The sequence below is a fragment of the Diadema antillarum genome, unplaced genomic scaffold (genome assembly GCF_040938485.1).
Source record: "Diadema antillarum isolate AM-2024a unplaced genomic scaffold, OU_Dant_1.0 scf00000020, whole genome shotgun sequence".
NCBI lineage: Eukaryota > Metazoa > Echinodermata > Echinoidea > Diadematoida > Diadematidae > Diadema > Diadema antillarum.
Genome location: NW_027270909.1, coordinates 4,391,445 through 4,409,304, shown reverse-complemented (window position 1 = coordinate 4,409,304; position 17,860 = coordinate 4,391,445). Strand labels below are relative to the sequence as shown.

Genomic DNA, 17,860 nt, shown 5'->3' with positions numbered 1-17,860 from the left:
AAATACATTCAAGAGTGTTACAAAGTCGTACACATGTTTGGAATATTCAGAATGGGTGGCACTGGAACACCTTCAGCAATGTTCACTCGAACTTGCATCTAGTTTTGATTATTCATTGCATCCAGCATTAATACTGATTATGGCCTCACGCTCCTAATTCAACTCGCGCATTGCCTGCCGGGAAGGCAGTACAAAGATGAGGTAATGTTATTTTTTACCAAAGAAATCATTAAAAATCAGTCAAGTGGAAAATTGCCATCTTTGGTAGTGTTTGACATTGCTTGAGGACAGAAGCTTCTGCAGGCTATGAAGAAGTTGTGTGAATCAGGGTTTTTGTATTTTTAATGAATTTTTATTGATGTATGAGGTAATTTGCTATTTTTATCGTTTTTGAGAGTGACTGGATGACTAGTCTCGTATGGAGGCTCTTAACTTTTTTTAGAGCTGGAAAACATCCCAAAATATGTTGTTTGCTTGAAAGCAGAGAAAATTTCCATTCATATGCTTAAATCAAAAAAAAATCTATGATTCAATTATTTTTTTATGATTCATGGAATATGCTGCATTTAACACAGTTTTCTATGGGAGCCCATAAAAGGAGCGTGAGGCCTATAGGCCTCACGCTCCTAATTCAACTCGCGCATTGCCTGCCGGGAAGGCAGTACAAAGATGAGGTAATGTTATTTTTTACCAAAGAAATCATTAAAAATCAGTCAAGTGGAAAATTGCCATCTTTGGTAGTGTTTGACATTGCTTGAGGACAGAAGCTTCTGCAGGCGATGAAGAAGTTGTGTGAATCAGGGTTTTTGTATTTTTAATGAATTTTTATTGATGTATGAGGTAATTTGCTATTTTTATCGTTTTTGAGAGTGACTGGATGACTAGTCTCGTATGGAGGCTCTTAACTTTTTTTAGAGCTGGAAAACATCCCAAAATATGTTGTTTGCTTGAAAGCAGAGAAAATTTCCATTCATATGCTTAAATCAAAAAAAAATCTATGATTCAATTATTTTTTTATGATTCATGGAATATGCTGCATTTAACACAGTTTTCTATGGGAGCCCATAAAAGGAGCGTGAGGCCTATAGGCCTCACGCTCCTAATTCAACTCGCGCATTGCCTGCCGGGAAGGCAGTACAAAGATGAGGTAATGTTATTTTTTACCAAAGAAATCATTAAAAATCAGTCAAGTGGAAAATTGCCATCTTTGGTAGTGTTTGACATTGCTTGAGGACAGAAGCTTCTGCAGGCTATGAAGAAGTTGTGTGAATCAGGGTTTTTGTATTTTTAATGAATTTTTATTGATGTATGAGGTAATTTGCTATTTTTATCGTTTTTGAGAGTGACTGGATGACTAGTCTCGTATGGAGGCTCTTAACTTTTTTTAGAGCTGGAAAACATCCCAAAATATGTTGTTTGCTTGAAAGCAGAGAAAATTTCCATTCATATGCTTAAATCAAAAAAAAAATCTATGATTCAATTATTTTTTTATGATTCATGGAATATGCTGCATTTAACACAGTTTTCTATGGGAGCCCATAAAAGGAGCGTGAGGCCTATAGGCCTCACGCTCCTAATTCAACTCGCGCAGTGCCTGCCGGGAAGGCAGTACAAAGATGAGGTAATGTTATTTTTTACCAAAGAAATCATTAAAAATCAGTCAAGTGGAAAATTGCCATCTTTGGTAGTGTTTGACATTGCTTGAGGACAGAAGCTTCTGCAGGCTATGAAGAAGTTGTGTGAATCAGGGTTTTTGTATTTTTAATGAATTTTTATTGATGTATGAGGTAATTTGCTATTTTTATCGTTTTTGAGAGTGACTGGATGACTAGTCTCGTATGGAGGCTCTTAACTTTTTTTAGAGCTGGAAAACATCCCAAAATATGTTGTTTGCTTGAAAGCAGAGAAAATTTCCATTCATATGCTTAAATCAAAAAAAAAATCTATGATTCAATTATTTTTTTATGATTCATGGAATATGCTGCATTTAACACAGTTTTCTATGGGAGCCCATAAAAGGAGCGTGAGGCCTTATGTGCAGAGCACTAGCACCGGTGTGGTTTCCTGCTGACATGTCATAAAAAGAAACTCCGCGGGGGGTGGGGGCTAAAACAACTTGGAAAATGATAACGGAACTACAGATGCACAACCCCTCTGGTTGTATGTACATTGTACCATGGTAATACCACACATACGACAGACTTGTCAGCTCCGTACCATGAAAAATTTATGTGCATACCTAAGGTGCAGTCTGCGCTACTTCATTAAGAATTGAACACTTTGGCAGAGTGTATAAAGGTGTCAGAATATCTAGATTGTGTTTCTCGTCAGTACAAAATGGCCTTGTCATAGACCACGGGTCTATACTTAGTCAGCACTGGAGGGTTTATAATCTCATGGCTTTGTTGCAGCCAAAATTTTGATCCATTCCTAACTGTTCAATTAAAAACAACTTATCAGCAACAATACAGTGTACCACATATCATGCACCTTCTGTTTGTTTTTTGTTTGTTTTTTTGACCAAATTGAAAAGTCAGGTACACCCATACACATTCAAATCCATTAGAAGATGATACTCTGAAGACACTATTTAATAGTACACATGATGTATTGTATCTTTTATACGGTGTGTCCACACATACAGGTGAACTGAAGTACCAAGTGAGATTATAAATTTATGCTGCCTTCCAGCTTTAGAGTACCCAAAAAGCATAAACATAAAGATAGAAAAGCCATTTTGGTTTGCAACAGTAAGGAAAACCTACAATGTACAAATATTAACCTGTGTACATGTACCATGTTTAATACTATAATGTACAAACTAATATTGACTCACCATTTCATTATTCCAACAATTGCTTCCTTTTTTGTGTTATCTAAATCAGCCCATTACTGATGAAATAATTGAGGCTATCCATGGCACAGAAGACCTACATAGATAATTATTCTATGAACATTAGCATAATGATGATGTACATGTTGTATAATCTACTTTTTGTAGACCTGCGTACAATGTACAATGTAAGAAGGTAATGTGAATGACTTCTGCGAGAAACTTGGTTTTCACAATCAAGTGAGTCCTGACGCAAAATCTGAAATTGTTTCTGTTCAAGCAATATCGAGGGTCATAGCATCCAAATGAGTGCCAGCCTTTGCATATGGTAATTTCTCAGCATTCATAGCTTTCTCTCACATTTTGCACTCAATATGTGATGCGATGCTACCTTTTATTATTAAACTACATTGTACAAACACAGAATATAACTCTTTCAGAGACAAGAACAGGAGGGCATACTCGCACACACAACACCCTGCAAAACACGCAGTCAACATCAGCACAACCCCTGCACACCAGACTCCATGTACATTTTGTACACCTTTCATTGCACCCTCCCAATCAAAAGGATAGTAGAAATCAATGCAAGGGTTGTTCATTGATGAACTGCGTATGCAACAACCAATCAATGCAGAGAAAATTAGTGTCCACTGGCTCATTATACGTTATGCAATACTTGTCACAAGAAAAAGAAAAAGTGTACACTTTGCTAGATTAGGGCCCTTCCCTTCCACAATTAATTTGCATAATGGGCTTGGCAAGGCTCGGATTTACATTCAGCCTACACATACGTGTATCTCTGAGGTGTGGCAAGCAGACTCCGTTTGCCATAAAACGTTTGTCTCGATATTACACGTAGACGTTTCATGTGCGTGATCTAAAAGTGTACACAGATGCACAATAGCTTGAAGTCTACAGCTGACGGATGTCTCAAACAGTATGTGACACTGTGGCAAGATTTTGATATACAAATTTGTACAAATTTGCATGGAGTCACAGTACATTTGCAGACTATCAAGGGCTTTTTGACAGTCTGCTCGAGCTCCCTTTCATTTTTCAAATTTCTTTTATTTTAAGAAAGATTAAAGAGAGGTGCGCCCCTAGTGCAAACATACTGCACAATTGGATACTATGAAGAAAGCAAATTAATAAGCCAGTTCGGAGATAGCTCATGTGCACATGGGTACAAATGACCTTTCACTTTCCTCAGTTGGTCAGGCACTTCACTCAATTCAAAGCGACATAATGCCGCAGCTTGCCCAACATAGCAATTTATGGAATTTATATTCTAACAAAGAATGAACCTGTGTAGATGAAGTGACCAGAATGGTTGTCAATCAACACTTTGGGAAGCATCCATTTCATTGTGCTGTTTTGAATACATTAACAAACATTTTTCTGTTAACATTGCCAAATACCAGGCTTGCTGTCAGGTGGATGTACTGGCAGGCACCATTTATATGGATTACATGAATAATCATAACATTACAAATGCTCATCTCAGTGAAATTAAAAACCAACCTGTCTCTGGGTACAAATGACCTTTTTCTGCTCATGCTCACACTGGAACCCCAAACTGGCTTATTGTCTCAGCATGGGTATCATACATCGTACCAACTCTAAATACTTGCACTTTCCCAACCCCAAGTACTGTATGTCACTGCAATACAAGATCAGTGCAAAAGGGTGATATTGTTTTTACAGTCACTATCATCTGTGTGGATCCACTTGTTTGTGCACACACTTTGTACAACACTTTGTAAATTATGCATTTTATATTAAGTAATGTGTGTTTGAGTGACAAGTATACAAATTTGTACATTCAGTCATTTGTGTACTGTTATTACGATATAGTGTATGCTTAAGTCTAGGTTTGTGCTTGTGTGTGGGCAGATTTTGCAATTAAAAGTATTAAAAGACCACTTCCAGGACAAAAAACAAAACAAAACAAAACATGAGGATTGTTCGTGTCATTGTAACCTTCTAATTCCTTGGACCTCTCTCTGTAATGTATTTATTGCAATACAGCTTCTTCTTTTCTTTTTTTTTCATTAAATCAGTTTTGCTAAACTGCACTGTCATCGCTTCGATAACCAACAGTTTTAACACACATTCTCTACACATTGAGTCCTTTCTTGGAACTATCTTTACTTCTCTTTTTTTTTTTCGGAGGGGGCGCTGGATTGGAGCATAAACACAGTGCAATATGGGAAACCATTGCTTTGTAGTGCATAGCAATTGTAGTGTTAAGATACTATATGTGAGTAAAAAAACATATTGAATTAATAGAAGTACAAATTGTAGCCTACTGTAGGACTGTGTGATTTACAGCAATTTTATCCAAAATGTCACTGTGTTCGCTTAGTATGAAGACAAGATATTTTTCATCCCTTTCTTAGCCTTCAAAATTGTCATCAAACTACTACAGCAGCATAATTGCCAAAGTTCAAATTTCCATCCTAGCTAAACCTACCATCTAGACAGCTTGCCTAGAGACATTGAAATTATTGATATACTGCCCTTTCAAAATTTGGAGTAAAAACACAGAGACATGACCTTTAAGGGCAATGAAAAGAGGAAGGCATACCAAGCAAATATAATAACAAAACTGTGACTGAAACATAGACTACATTGTAGATTATTTCAGCACTGTGAAATCTTCAAATATAATACCAACATAGCAATATCAATCTTAAATGTAACTCAAGTAACCATGTATTTGGCATAGAGAGAAAGGAACTATTGAATACATTTTTTTATGTACTGCCATCTAGTGTTCAATGACTGCACAGTATCCAGGCAAAACAAGCACCCCCATGACAACGGGCGACATCCATCCATTATGACAAAGGGATCATGTCGCCTCCATTTTGGACTGCGCACTCTTACTGATCTACAAGCCTCTTTGGTCAAGACTATGGCACAATCAAGTCCCTCTAGTCTATTCAAAGCAATTGGTTAGAAATAAAAACACAGCAAAACACACCAGCACATGAAATCACAAACAAACAAAGTTCAAAACCTTGCCTCAATACTTTTCAGTGGTGCACCATCCCAAGCATTAATTTTGCATGGTTATTAATACTGTAGAAGAGTGTCAAGTCATTCCATGACCGCATACTGTAAAAGTGGATATTTTCGCGCGACTAATTTTTCGCGATTGGCCGGGTCAGAAGAGTTTCGCGTGTTTTTAATTCCGCGGAATCAAGACGGCACGCACAGGAACATATGGCAAGCAAAAATATTCGCGGGCTTTTATTTTCGCGCTAGTTTCTGGTTGCGCGAAATGCGCGAAAATTTCAACACCGCGAAAATTTCCACTTTTACAGTAATGTATGGGTTACAGTCCAGGCAGCAATGGAGTTCACCATAGAGCAAAAATTTACATGAGGAAAGAGGAGAGGTGACTTGGCTACGAAAGTACAGAGACCAGCTCACGGAAAGTTCATTCACAGGTCAGGGCAATGTGCTATTGACTTCGTTGATACATTGCATGCTTTAATCTTTATGATGTTGTCCTATGATTTTTACTAGTTAATTGATGAGCCACAAGATTGACTCTGGACTCCGTGCAAGGTTGTATCAATAGATATGAATCATTTTTAAGCAAAGTAATCACAGGTCTATTCAAAATATAAAGTTCACTGACATCACTAGTTTTTTAGATCTGGTTTTCAGTATGAAAGATTGTTTTTCATTTGCCAGAGCTTCTGTTTGCTCTTTGGCTACTACAGAAGGCAATACCAGGGCCCTGTTTTATAAAGAGTATAATTAATTATAGTTGAATCCTACATTAAGTCTACGGCAGCTTGTGTGGTAAGGGAATTTACAATCGATTATATCTTTTGATAAAACAGGGCCCAGATCTGAAAATCCAGCTGGAAGAGATTGGTTTGGAGATGAGGGCGTTACACGTACTGCAGATAAAAAGACTTCACTTCATTCAGAAATCCTTTGTGTACACTGTCCACTATCACTGTTAGTAATACAGAGACTCCAACCCTAAGCACCTTCTGATCTGGAGATTCTCCCGCCTGAAACCCCTAGCAAACGGGAGACTCCAACTTGATGTGCGCGAAGCGCATATCACGAGCGCAAAGTTCCTTGCGGCCGGGGTCCAGGGCCCGCTTGGGTCCTAGAAGCTCTAATAATTAGGGTTCTTGATGCTCTCTCGTGCTACCTAAAGGCTTATTTTTCAACATACGAAGACAAAAAGTAAGAAATCATTTCAAACGGGAGACACAGAGCCAGGGCGGGAGAAATTAAATCTCAAACGGGAGAACGGGAGATTTTGCAAAAGTGGGCTTTCGGCGGGAGATCTCCCGTCGAAAGCGGGAGAGTTGGAGTCTCTGGTAATACCACACAATAGCATAATGAATTTCCCTTGCAGCATTTATGAAAATGATAATAAAATGAAAACACACATATCATGCATACACCTGTACTCTTGAAAGCTCCCTGATCCATCAAAGTTCCCTCTCTCCTGACATTTAAATCAGCAATTTAAATAATGTGGCAAAAAAAAAAAATCAATCTACCATTATGACACACTTACAAAAGAAAATTACATTCCGGCAGAAATCCTGCTAAAATTACTTCTTTGACTAAAACCACTCAGCTTCCATGCCATGAATTAAAAATGTGAAAAAAAAGCTTCTAAAATCCTTTAATAGCAGCGTCAAAACCACTCTACATCTTTACTCGTAAACAACCACTTCCCAACCACCTCCCCCCCCCCCCAACACACACACAAATCCACTCTGAATAATGAACATTTTGAAGTCGCAGGTGTGGAATGCACGAGTAGAATGGGTTCATTGGGAGGTCATGGCAAAGGGAAGGGGGAGGGGTTCAAGAATCTAAAGAAGGGGTAGTGTAGGCACATCTAACATAGTGTGAATAAAATGCAATGAAGCTGATTTCCCAAGAGTAGAGAGGGACAGCATGCACTTAAAAAATACACGTACGTGCCCTTTAAACATTTAAACCCAGCACTTTGAATGTCAGAACACCACAAAAAAAAAATTCAATAGAGAATAGTTTTCCTTTTCAAACATTCTTTTTTTTTCCATATAAAATGAGCAAGTAGAAAAAAAAAAAAAAGCATCAACATTTACCCTACTTGTATATGCACCTAAAACATGCAGGGCTTGGGAACCATAAAAACAAAATGGTTGTTTGAGCCCCGCCCACAGTTTGCTTGATATGCAAGGTGCTTGCTTTTATACATTGTAGTGTGTGAGCATACACAAAGTACATACTTGTCTGTGTGCATCATGTTGCATAAGTTAACCCTGGGTATGAAAAAAAAAAACAATGTGTGTATGTACAAATACAATTAAAGGACAAGTCCACCTTTGTAAGGATTGAGAGAATGCAGCAATATTAGCAGAACACATCAGTGAAAGTTTGAGGGAAATTGGATAATCCGTTCAAAAGTTACGAATATTTTCAGTATCTGCGCAGTCACTGCTGGAAGAGAAGACTACTACAGTGTATGATGTCACATGCGTACAACTACATGTATATAAGGAAAATAATAGAATTTCACAAAACCTTACTTTTTGAATAAAGTGCTCATTTCTTCGACTTGCTACTGACGTATGTTAAGGGTAATATTATTCCCCCTGCCTTCTGAAAGAGAGAAGTCGAGTGTTCTTTTGTTATGCGAGAAAAATGGAAATATGTTGAATTTTCTTTATTCTTTCCTTATATCGTTGTACTCATGTGACATCACAAGCTACAGTTGTATTAGTCTTTTCATCCAGCCGTGACTGAGTAGAAACTTCAAAAATTCATAACTTTTTAACGGACTGTCCGATTTTGCTCAAACTCTCACTGATGTGTTCTACTAATATTACTGCATTCACACAACCCACATGTCTATGAAGGAGAACTTGTCCTTTAAGTATTGGGTTATAAAGGTGGGAAAGCATGTACACACTATTGTACTGAGAATGTGTGATTCTTTTGCCCATCGAGCTACATGGTAATATCTCTGTACACTGATTGCACTTTGTAAATAAATTAAGAACATCATGAAATTTAGTTTCTTTCAGTGAGAACAGGTTAGATAGCACTTTGCAAATAAATTTCCAAGAACAGTGTGAAATTTAATATAGTTTCTTTCAGAGTGAAGAGGTTGGCACTGACAGAAATGTCACATGGAAAGAGATTGTGAGTAATATGCAAAAGTTTAATATAATTTCTATTGAGGTTTGATAACCATGACAATTTCAAACAGTTTCTGATTTATTTCTGTTTCATCAATGAGGACAATGGAAATTGTAATATTTCAATATTCACTACTGCAAAGGTATACAAACACTTGCATTTATGACAGCATTTCAATATTTACTACTGCAAAGATATTACAAGCACTTGCATTTATGACATCTCAAAGTGTGACCACAAATGATAGAAAGGAAAAATTAGAGTTAATTTTTCCAATCATATCCTTTTTTCCCAGTGTTATGAGAATATTACATGCACAGATATTGAAATAATACTACACAGTAGTTTCATTTCAGTATCCATTGCATGTTCGGCAAGGTGTGCGTACAATTTGTACTTTGTAGTAGTATAAACTATTTGTGTCAATCTTGGAATAAAGTTGACGCTTTGAAGGCTAGTCCAGCACTCATTACAATTTCATAAAATGTTCCCAGCCTTTATCGCACGTACTATCAATGTCAGGAGATCACAGACCCCCGCCCATTGGCAGCATTCTGCGGCAACACCTTCAGATTGTTTCTCTGCTCCTCCCTTTTTTACAGTCAAAGGTCAGCTACTGGATCCGATTTAAATGGCATCATATCCCCTCTCTCTCTCATTTCTCTCTCTCACTTCCATTCACGCATCAACTGAATGGCAAACTTGAAACACTGCGCAATGCACGAGGAACATCCAGCGCCCCCTCGTTTTGTCTCTGGCCCCCCACATCATTTCTTCCGCCAAGAAAGTCATTCTCGAGAGTCGGCTGTCTAGCAAAAATGCAAATGAATGAGCCAGCCGCTGACGTCTCCGGGTGTACCCGGTGCTCTCAAGAGCACTTGCAGAAAAGCTGCAGCGGAAAAACTGCAGCTAGTCACTGCGTATCATGATTTGTAGCCATTTATGCTTGATTTTGTTTTAGATGATATTTTTCCATACATTTTCATGTTGCTGCATAATTTATTATCAAAGCTTTCATTCACATAATTCTATTCTTCTGGCAGAATCTTACAGTTCAAATTTAATTTTGATTTCTATCTAAAGTAATGGTAGTTTTTCTGAACCATTGCATGCCAACTGTTTAGTCTCTATACAGTGTATATTGCTTCTGCCCACAGCTACTATGGGACCCTGCTCATTATGAAAGAACAACATTGCTTGATTAATTAAAGATTAGTACAGAAAGGTCAGGACTTGCACCAGTCAACACCTACATTGTACATTTGTACTACAAAAGCTTTGGACATTCTGAAAAACAAAATCTCATACCACACCAATGGAAATTTTTGCTTAGGACCAAACACTACACTATCAAATTAAAAAAAGAAAAGTCGTTTGTTGTAATTCCAATGATGTATACAATGTATGTAACTGCTACACCCTGCAGAAAATGAAATGGAAAAGAAAAAAATGTCCCCCCCCCCCCACACACACACACCAAACCTGTCTAGAGCTGAATGTCAAACAAAGGTTAGCCATGTAGTACAAAACTGTATGTTTACTATATGTTTTGGTGGGTGTATAGTGATGTTTTCTTTTATTTTGTTTAATTAGATTATGATTGCGAATGTTTGCAAACAATGTCCTCATTTTACTTTGCCACTGAATAGTTTAATCTGGATGTACATGTATCTCTTCAAACAGAAATACTTAAAAATCCATACAAGACAATACCTCAACCAGAAAATGTCAAATGAAATTGTACACTGACTTCTCTTCTTTATCAGTATGCCATATGTCCCTGCTCTTCCACTTTTTTTCCCTATGCGAATGCCTGAGGTGTTGTTTTCATTGACTGATTTCGAGTGACCTTCTACATTAGAATTTAACTATAGAGTAGTGGCAAGAAGTCCTTGTGGTTGATCTATAATGTGCTGCTGTGAACCTTGATGTAATTCCTGCCAAATCGCTCAAATTACTTTTCGATTTAGTCATCGGTGAATAATGCGGCGGGCATAAACAGAACTACAAGAAGACAACAAATGTTGGTATGACACCACCAGTGACTCATGTGTCACACTCAGGCACTGCAAGAAAAAGCGATTTAGAGGGGAAATAAATTTTGTCACTACATTAGTCAGCAGATACTTTAGTAGTCTGAATTCTGTTGGGTCAGAAATACTCATTCCATTACTTTGGAGTCCATTCCTTCACAAGAAAAATGTACATTGTATGGTAAAAGGAATAAGAATTTTAAGTACTTATCATTTTGTGGGTATGCAGCAATACAAATACAGTGTACAAGGTGGTAGCTCTTCACTAAAGGGGTGGAGGTCAGCTGAGGAATAAAAGCTTAATTTGTTGTTGCTATTATCATTATTGTTGTTGTTGTTGTTGTGCTGTATCAAATGTCATAGATACGGATTAGGCTAGATGGACATAAGGGGAGCCCTGCAACATGTGCCTTTAACCCATTGAAGACGAGTCCCGAGTATACTCGGGCAAGTGTCTACGGGAAATGTGTGTCGTAGCAAAATCAGCCCGTCCTCAATGGGTTAAGAACTTTTGTCCACATGCTTCCATCTTGGTACTCTGCATGAGCAGCTCTGAAATAGTAATATTACAAGAGGCCTCATCTTCCATGAATCGTGTGGAGCCCACGCAGTGTAACCTGTTCTCTGCAGGATTCTCAAATCTCAGAGGACTTCGTCCTACACAGACCACTTCCCCGTGGGTATCAAGTTACAATGTAAATGGCATTCAAGTTGATATCAGTTCATATCAGTGATACATTCTACCACTTTGAGACACCTCACGTCAAATTGCACCAATCACTGTCATGATGTACAATGCATGCATACAGTGTACACATCGAGATACACTGTATGCGTACTGAACACACACATACTTTACACACATGTACAACCACACACAGACACACATGCAAAATGTACATTGTACATACCCAGAGGCTACGGATAAAAGAAGAATGAAAAGAATAGAAAATCAGATGAAAATGAAATGCAAGTGAATTCTCAGAATACTGATCTTGTGGGGGCCCGGGTGTCACTTCTGAGTTCATATCTTCCAAAGATAGCGGGGTGGGAAACCGCAAGCCGCGTATTTCATTTACGCTTCACTGGCTGACTCATTTCCTTTCCCAGCTCAACACAACAACTACCTTCAGCAATCACATTTTTTTTTTTACACCCCTAATGAAAGTCTCACATCAAAAGTGGCTTGCAGTGCCCAGGAGAATATGATGCCTGGTAGATTAAATATCTCTAGATCTCTTTCTCCATTTATCTCTCCTTTCTATAACTCTTTTATTGCTTTAACCCCCCCCCCCCCATCTCCATTATTACTTATCTCTGTATTGATCTCTTCATATCTATTACTCAGAATAATTGAGTATCTGAATATCATATAAGAACGACCCAAGTCCATGGAAGGCCATTTCGAGTAAACTTAAAAAAACTTCATATCTTTTTTATTTGTCCAATAATATTCTATTTAACTGTGATGGGACGGCAACATACAAATTAGAACATATACTATTATGACAATGAAGATTTACATTAATTGTGGAGAGGCCATTTTGTATGATGGACTTGGGTCGTTCTTTGAATCATATGGACTCGGGTCGTTCTTTGAATCATATACAGGATAGGCTGCTATATGAGATGAGAGAAGCGATCCGAGAGAGGGCGCCATAATATGAATGTAAAAATGACCCAAGTCCTGGACTTGGGTCATTCTTACATTCATATAAGATTTCACTCATTCATTTCAGGCACTTTTGGGGGTAATTAGGATTTATCATTTATACACAAGATGAGTCCATGCATAAGCTACAAATTCCCATGTCAAGCAGAATTTGGCCAAAAATTGGACTTGGGTCATTCTTATATTCAGGTCTTCAGTTATCTGGCACTTCCTTTTTAATATCTTTATAATTTCTTGTTATTTTAGTGTCATATCAACATACAACACTCTCTCTCTCACCCAACACTGAGCCCCTGATAACATTCTAACATGTCCTTTACAACAATGCTGCTATAAATACATGTACCTCAGGGGTGTACTTGCAATTAATATCTTAAACATCTTGTAATAATTTATCCACCATTTTTTTGTTTTCTCCCTTATGTCTTTTTATCACAAGGTCATCCTGCTTTTATAAAAAGCCTCTTTCTCTCAACCATATATGCCATAAATTAAAGCGAGTCTAATTTTTTGCTAATCAGGACTTCACGACAATTTTGCGAATGGCTAAATTTGCGATTGTAGAGTACAGTACTGAACAGAGAAATGAGTCCTGCACATCACATTCATATCCAGATCAGTTTCAACTGTCTTTAAATTTGTGATTAGCATTGGATTTTGCACAATTTGTGGAAATAAAAACCTCACAAAATATTTGGCATTATACATGTAATATACAGTAAAATATCATATACTGTACTGTGTGCTTTCTTTAAATGTATTGTAAGCTTGACATCCATTCTAGCTGTTCTTGGTCATCAAGTCCCTCTCCGCGTCTCTGTCTTGTTTTTTATTTGTTTTGTTGTTGTTGTTGTTGTTTTTGTTGTTGTTATTGATGTTGTTGTTGTTTTTTGGGGGAGGGGGAGTATGTTATATGATATGCCTGTCTACCTACATTGTTTCTATCTAGACCTCCCAACCTTTCTGACTGAAAAATAGGGATGATTTGGCTCAAAAGTAGGAAAGAAAGAGCAGTTCCCATAGGAGTGTGTAGTAAAATTATCCAGAAAAATAGGAAACTCCTGTTGAAACAAGAGCTTGGAATGGTCAAAATTCAGATCCTTTCCTCCAAATTCAGTATGGTTGGGAGGTCTATGTCTCAGAGATTCCAACCCAAAGCACCTTCTGATCTGGAGATTCTCCCGCCTGAAACCCCTAGCAAACGGGAGACTCCAAGTTGATGTGTGCGAAGCGCCAAGTTCCTAGGGTTCTTGATGCTCTGTGGTGCTATTAAAGGCTTTTTTTTTCAACATACAAAAGCAATAAGTAAGAAATCCTTTCCAACGGGAGACACAGAGCCAGGGCGGGAGAAATTAAATCTCAAGCGGGAGAACGGGAGATTTTGCAAAAATTGGTTTTCGGCGGGAGATTTCCCGTCGAAAACGGGAGAGTTGGAGTCTCTGATGTCTTCTCCTTTTAATACCCCTATGCGTTTGACTGCTTGTCTCTTTCTAATACATGGTAGAATAATCCGCTCCCTTTGTCCACGTTCAAAGATCTCAATGGACAAAGCTTCTCCCCTCCCTGACCCCCCCCCCCCCACCACCACCTGCTCCTTTGTTTCACTCCATTAGCTGCATATTTCTTTCAAGGTTGCATGCACACATGTACTTGTACAGAAGCCTGTTAAAGTGCCCCGCCCCCATTTCCTTTGTGCTGAGCTCTTTGCTCATGTCTTTCACACACATGATACACACACACACACACACACAATCTCTCTCTCTCTTCCCCTCTCTCCCTGCTCATCTCCCGTACTGCCATTAGGCAGTGGCTATCTATAGATCAACTACAAGGCCACTGGTATGCCCACAAAAAGTGCAAATCCCTGGGTCAGCTCCACGTCTGAGAAACAAAACAAGGGTTTTCATGGTAGTATGCCTCGTGAAAACTTGACTGTGCATCAATGAAGCCACGACTGCACAGTCAAATTAATTTGGGCACCCAAATAGCACACCTCTGATGAATCTCTTTCAATTACCACGTCCCTCCATGCATGGATTGTGACAGATGTCACTTTCAAGTGATATTCAGAGCAAAACTCCTTCTCTTTCACACACATGAATGAGTTATAGATTGAAATGATGATTAAATATGATACAGTTTCCATTTTTGAGGTCCATATTAATGGCAACACACGATGTGGAGTACCATTCATCAGCACCAAGAACCCCTTTTTTTGTTTTGTTTTTGTTTTGTTTTGTTTTGTTTTTGTCTCTCTGCTCCAGAGATGTCAAAAAGCACTGAAAGGAATGTTGCTTTTAACCCTTTATGTGCTCTGGGTGCCAATTGCACAAAAGAGCCCATGGCTTTGTACACACTGTCAAAAGTTCCTGGCATGGAAGGGGTTTATTGAATTCCTTCAGTGTTTGGTTTTTTTTCAGACAATTCCAACAATGCAGCTTTGCTATGATTAAGATAAACACATTCTGTGCAACGAAATTTCTATTTATTGCATATTTCTCAAGTTTCTCTTCCGACTCTCTTTGTTCAGTTGCCCCCTGCTTTGGATAGCCATCGTCTCCCTCCCCGTCACAAAGTTGTCTTGTTCATGGGCAAAAAAAATGTGACAAATTTCTTCTTTTTTTCTTTTTTTTTTTGGTGGAAGACATCCAGGAAAGGTGCGAGACATTGTCATTCCCGGGTTCCAGCGGGTCCAGTGAAATCAACATGAGTCAGCACTGTCTCATGGCGGCGGAGGATTGTGATGAGTCACATCGTTTCTCACGCACACTCACTGCGCCTCGCCACCCGAGGGGCCCCCTGCGTCAGAATCCTAAAAGTTGCGTCTCGCAGGAGCGTCACACATTGATACATGTTTGGAAACGAAAGTCCGATACCTTGAAAATGCTTGCGGGGTCTTTGAAATGACATACATCCATGGAATTACAATCATGAACACACTTATAAATGAAGGGGGGAGAGGTTCACAATGAGTGATAGACAGGTACACTTGTACAATGTACAGTATCAGTTTTTGCAATTTTTGATATAAAAACGAAAAATTAGAAGTTGCACAGCCATAACATTGTGTGTACCATGTGCTCTTCCCTCACCTACTGTAAATCTATTAAAGGATGGAAAGACATATTATTCTTTAAGCATTCAAACAAGATGTGATGAAAATGAGAATAAAAATGAAGGGTATTTTGCAAGCACGATGTATTGAAAATCCATTCCAATTCAGGTACATGATCAAGGTTGATATTCTATACAGTGCGATGGTTTCTTACAAGAACCAAGTGTGGCTTTAATATCAACTGCACACTGCACATTGCAGGGAGCAGTACAACCTAGTAATGAGTGTTGATCATGCCCTAGCCCTTTATCTACAAGTCAAGGTAATATCCAGCCCACTTTAATCTAAACATTTTTAGTGTTTGTATAGTGTAGTTTTGTATTTTTTCTTTTTTTTATAAGGCATCAGTAAGCAAATGTGAAACCTGCAATTTGACTAGATACATTATGAAACAATTTTTAGCCAACTTCAATCAATTCTAGGTCGATGAATTGCCTGCAATGTTGATACTGTTCATTTGTTGGGCATGCTAATTTTTTTTTCTTCATATAATTTCCTTGCATTTTCATACTATCACATCTGCACAATCAAGGTCATCTGGCTTTATCAAATTGGATGCAATCACAGCATTGTGCACACAAAACTCCATATTACATACATTGTACAACTGTAAAACAGGATACCTCATGCACCTCATACAAAATACACTCATACACTGTAGACAGACATAAAAATCAAAGGAAAGTGAAATACCCCCCCCCCCCATATACGATAACAAAAATCACATTGAAATACAAGCAGTTAGCACACAGATTAAACATCCTACAAACAAGCTACACTACGCTTTTGTATTTCACATCACACTCTATGAAATATGATGCTCATGAATGCTCTTTACAAACCAATAGAATCAATGACCCACTACCAATTTCTTACCTGAAGGCATCTTGAAGCTGATCTACAAGGGAAAAAAGGGCGCTGGTCTCTAGGGCTACAAGATCGTGCTCGCGCTGAAGTTTCCTCACTGCACCAAACGGCTCGACTGCAGACGTATTTTTCTGCGACTGTAGGGAGACACACCGTCACGCCAAACGAGGGAACAATTGAGGATCAGAGAATAAGGCACAAGAAAACTCTCGCCGACGTCCGCGGTTCGCACGAGGCAGTGGCAGCCAACACCTTTTCTGCTCAACGAAGTGATCTGCAAATGATAACGGAAGGAACAGAGATGGGAGACGGGAGAGGAGAAAGGGAGTGTACACGTACATTAGGAGCGAGAGCGAGCAGAGCTGAGGGGCGAGTCTGAGTCATAACGACACCCGCATCTCATCAGCATGTCTGATTACGTTCAGGAGGCAGCGTGGTCGTGGTCACCGCGGGGAAACGGAGATTTGCAATTTTGTGCCAGCACCCACGGGCCACATGTGTGTAATGTTCATGAATGCTTTTTATGTCTTTTTTCATTTGTGTCCATTTGTGTAGTGTGTGAGAGAGAGAGTTTAAGGCAAGTTCATCACGGGAAAAAGAAACAACACACTGCTTTTGGCCTCCTAAATCCCCCCCCCCCCCAATCTTAGCCACATATTAGACCTAAAAACTGCACGACGGGGGTGGGGCTTGTTGAAGGAGGGGCACTCAGTGTAGAGTTGAATGTCAAGCAGGTCTTACGGTCTATCAGTGTATCCACCAGAGATGCTCTCTGCATAGACACTACACACCATGCAATTAACATGAAAAATCATTTAATTAGTGTTCTTTAAAAGCAATTTCTGTGTATAGGGACAGTATATTTTCCTGTTGACTCGATCTCTCTGTATCTCTTTCTCTCTCTCTCTCTCTCTCTCTCTCTCTGTCTCTCCTGTAGTTTTCATTGACATCGAGTATACATTGTAGATCTTCTTCCACAAATCATTTTTATTTTTATTTTCCTCCAATACACCATTCATCTCTTATACATCACTATATCCAAGCATGATCAGCTTACAAACAAACCATCAGAATTGTAGCAAAATATTATTGATTCAGGATCTTAATTCTGGCAGTAAATAGCAACTTGCTGGCTCTATACAGACTTTCAGAGACAATGTCTT

At 38.7% G+C, this 17,860-nt stretch overlaps 1 protein-coding gene across 2 annotated transcripts in view; it reads right to left on the bottom strand.

The window, feature by feature from the left end:
• The window catches only part of LOC139729142 (stathmin-like), a 28,515-nt gene extending 11,534 nt beyond the window's left edge, over positions 1-16,981 (bottom strand). The window contains exon 1 of one of the 2 annotated variants that reach the window (XM_071640074.1): positions 16,707-16,981. In XM_071640074.1, the coding sequence (XP_071496175.1) occupies positions 16,707-16,716 (10 nt within the window). In that variant the 5' untranslated portion in view covers positions 16,717-16,981. The remainder of the gene's footprint in view (positions 1-16,706) is intronic. The other variant, XM_071640082.1, reaches the window with a different exon arrangement.
• Between the last annotated feature and the right edge of the window lie 879 nt (positions 16,982-17,860).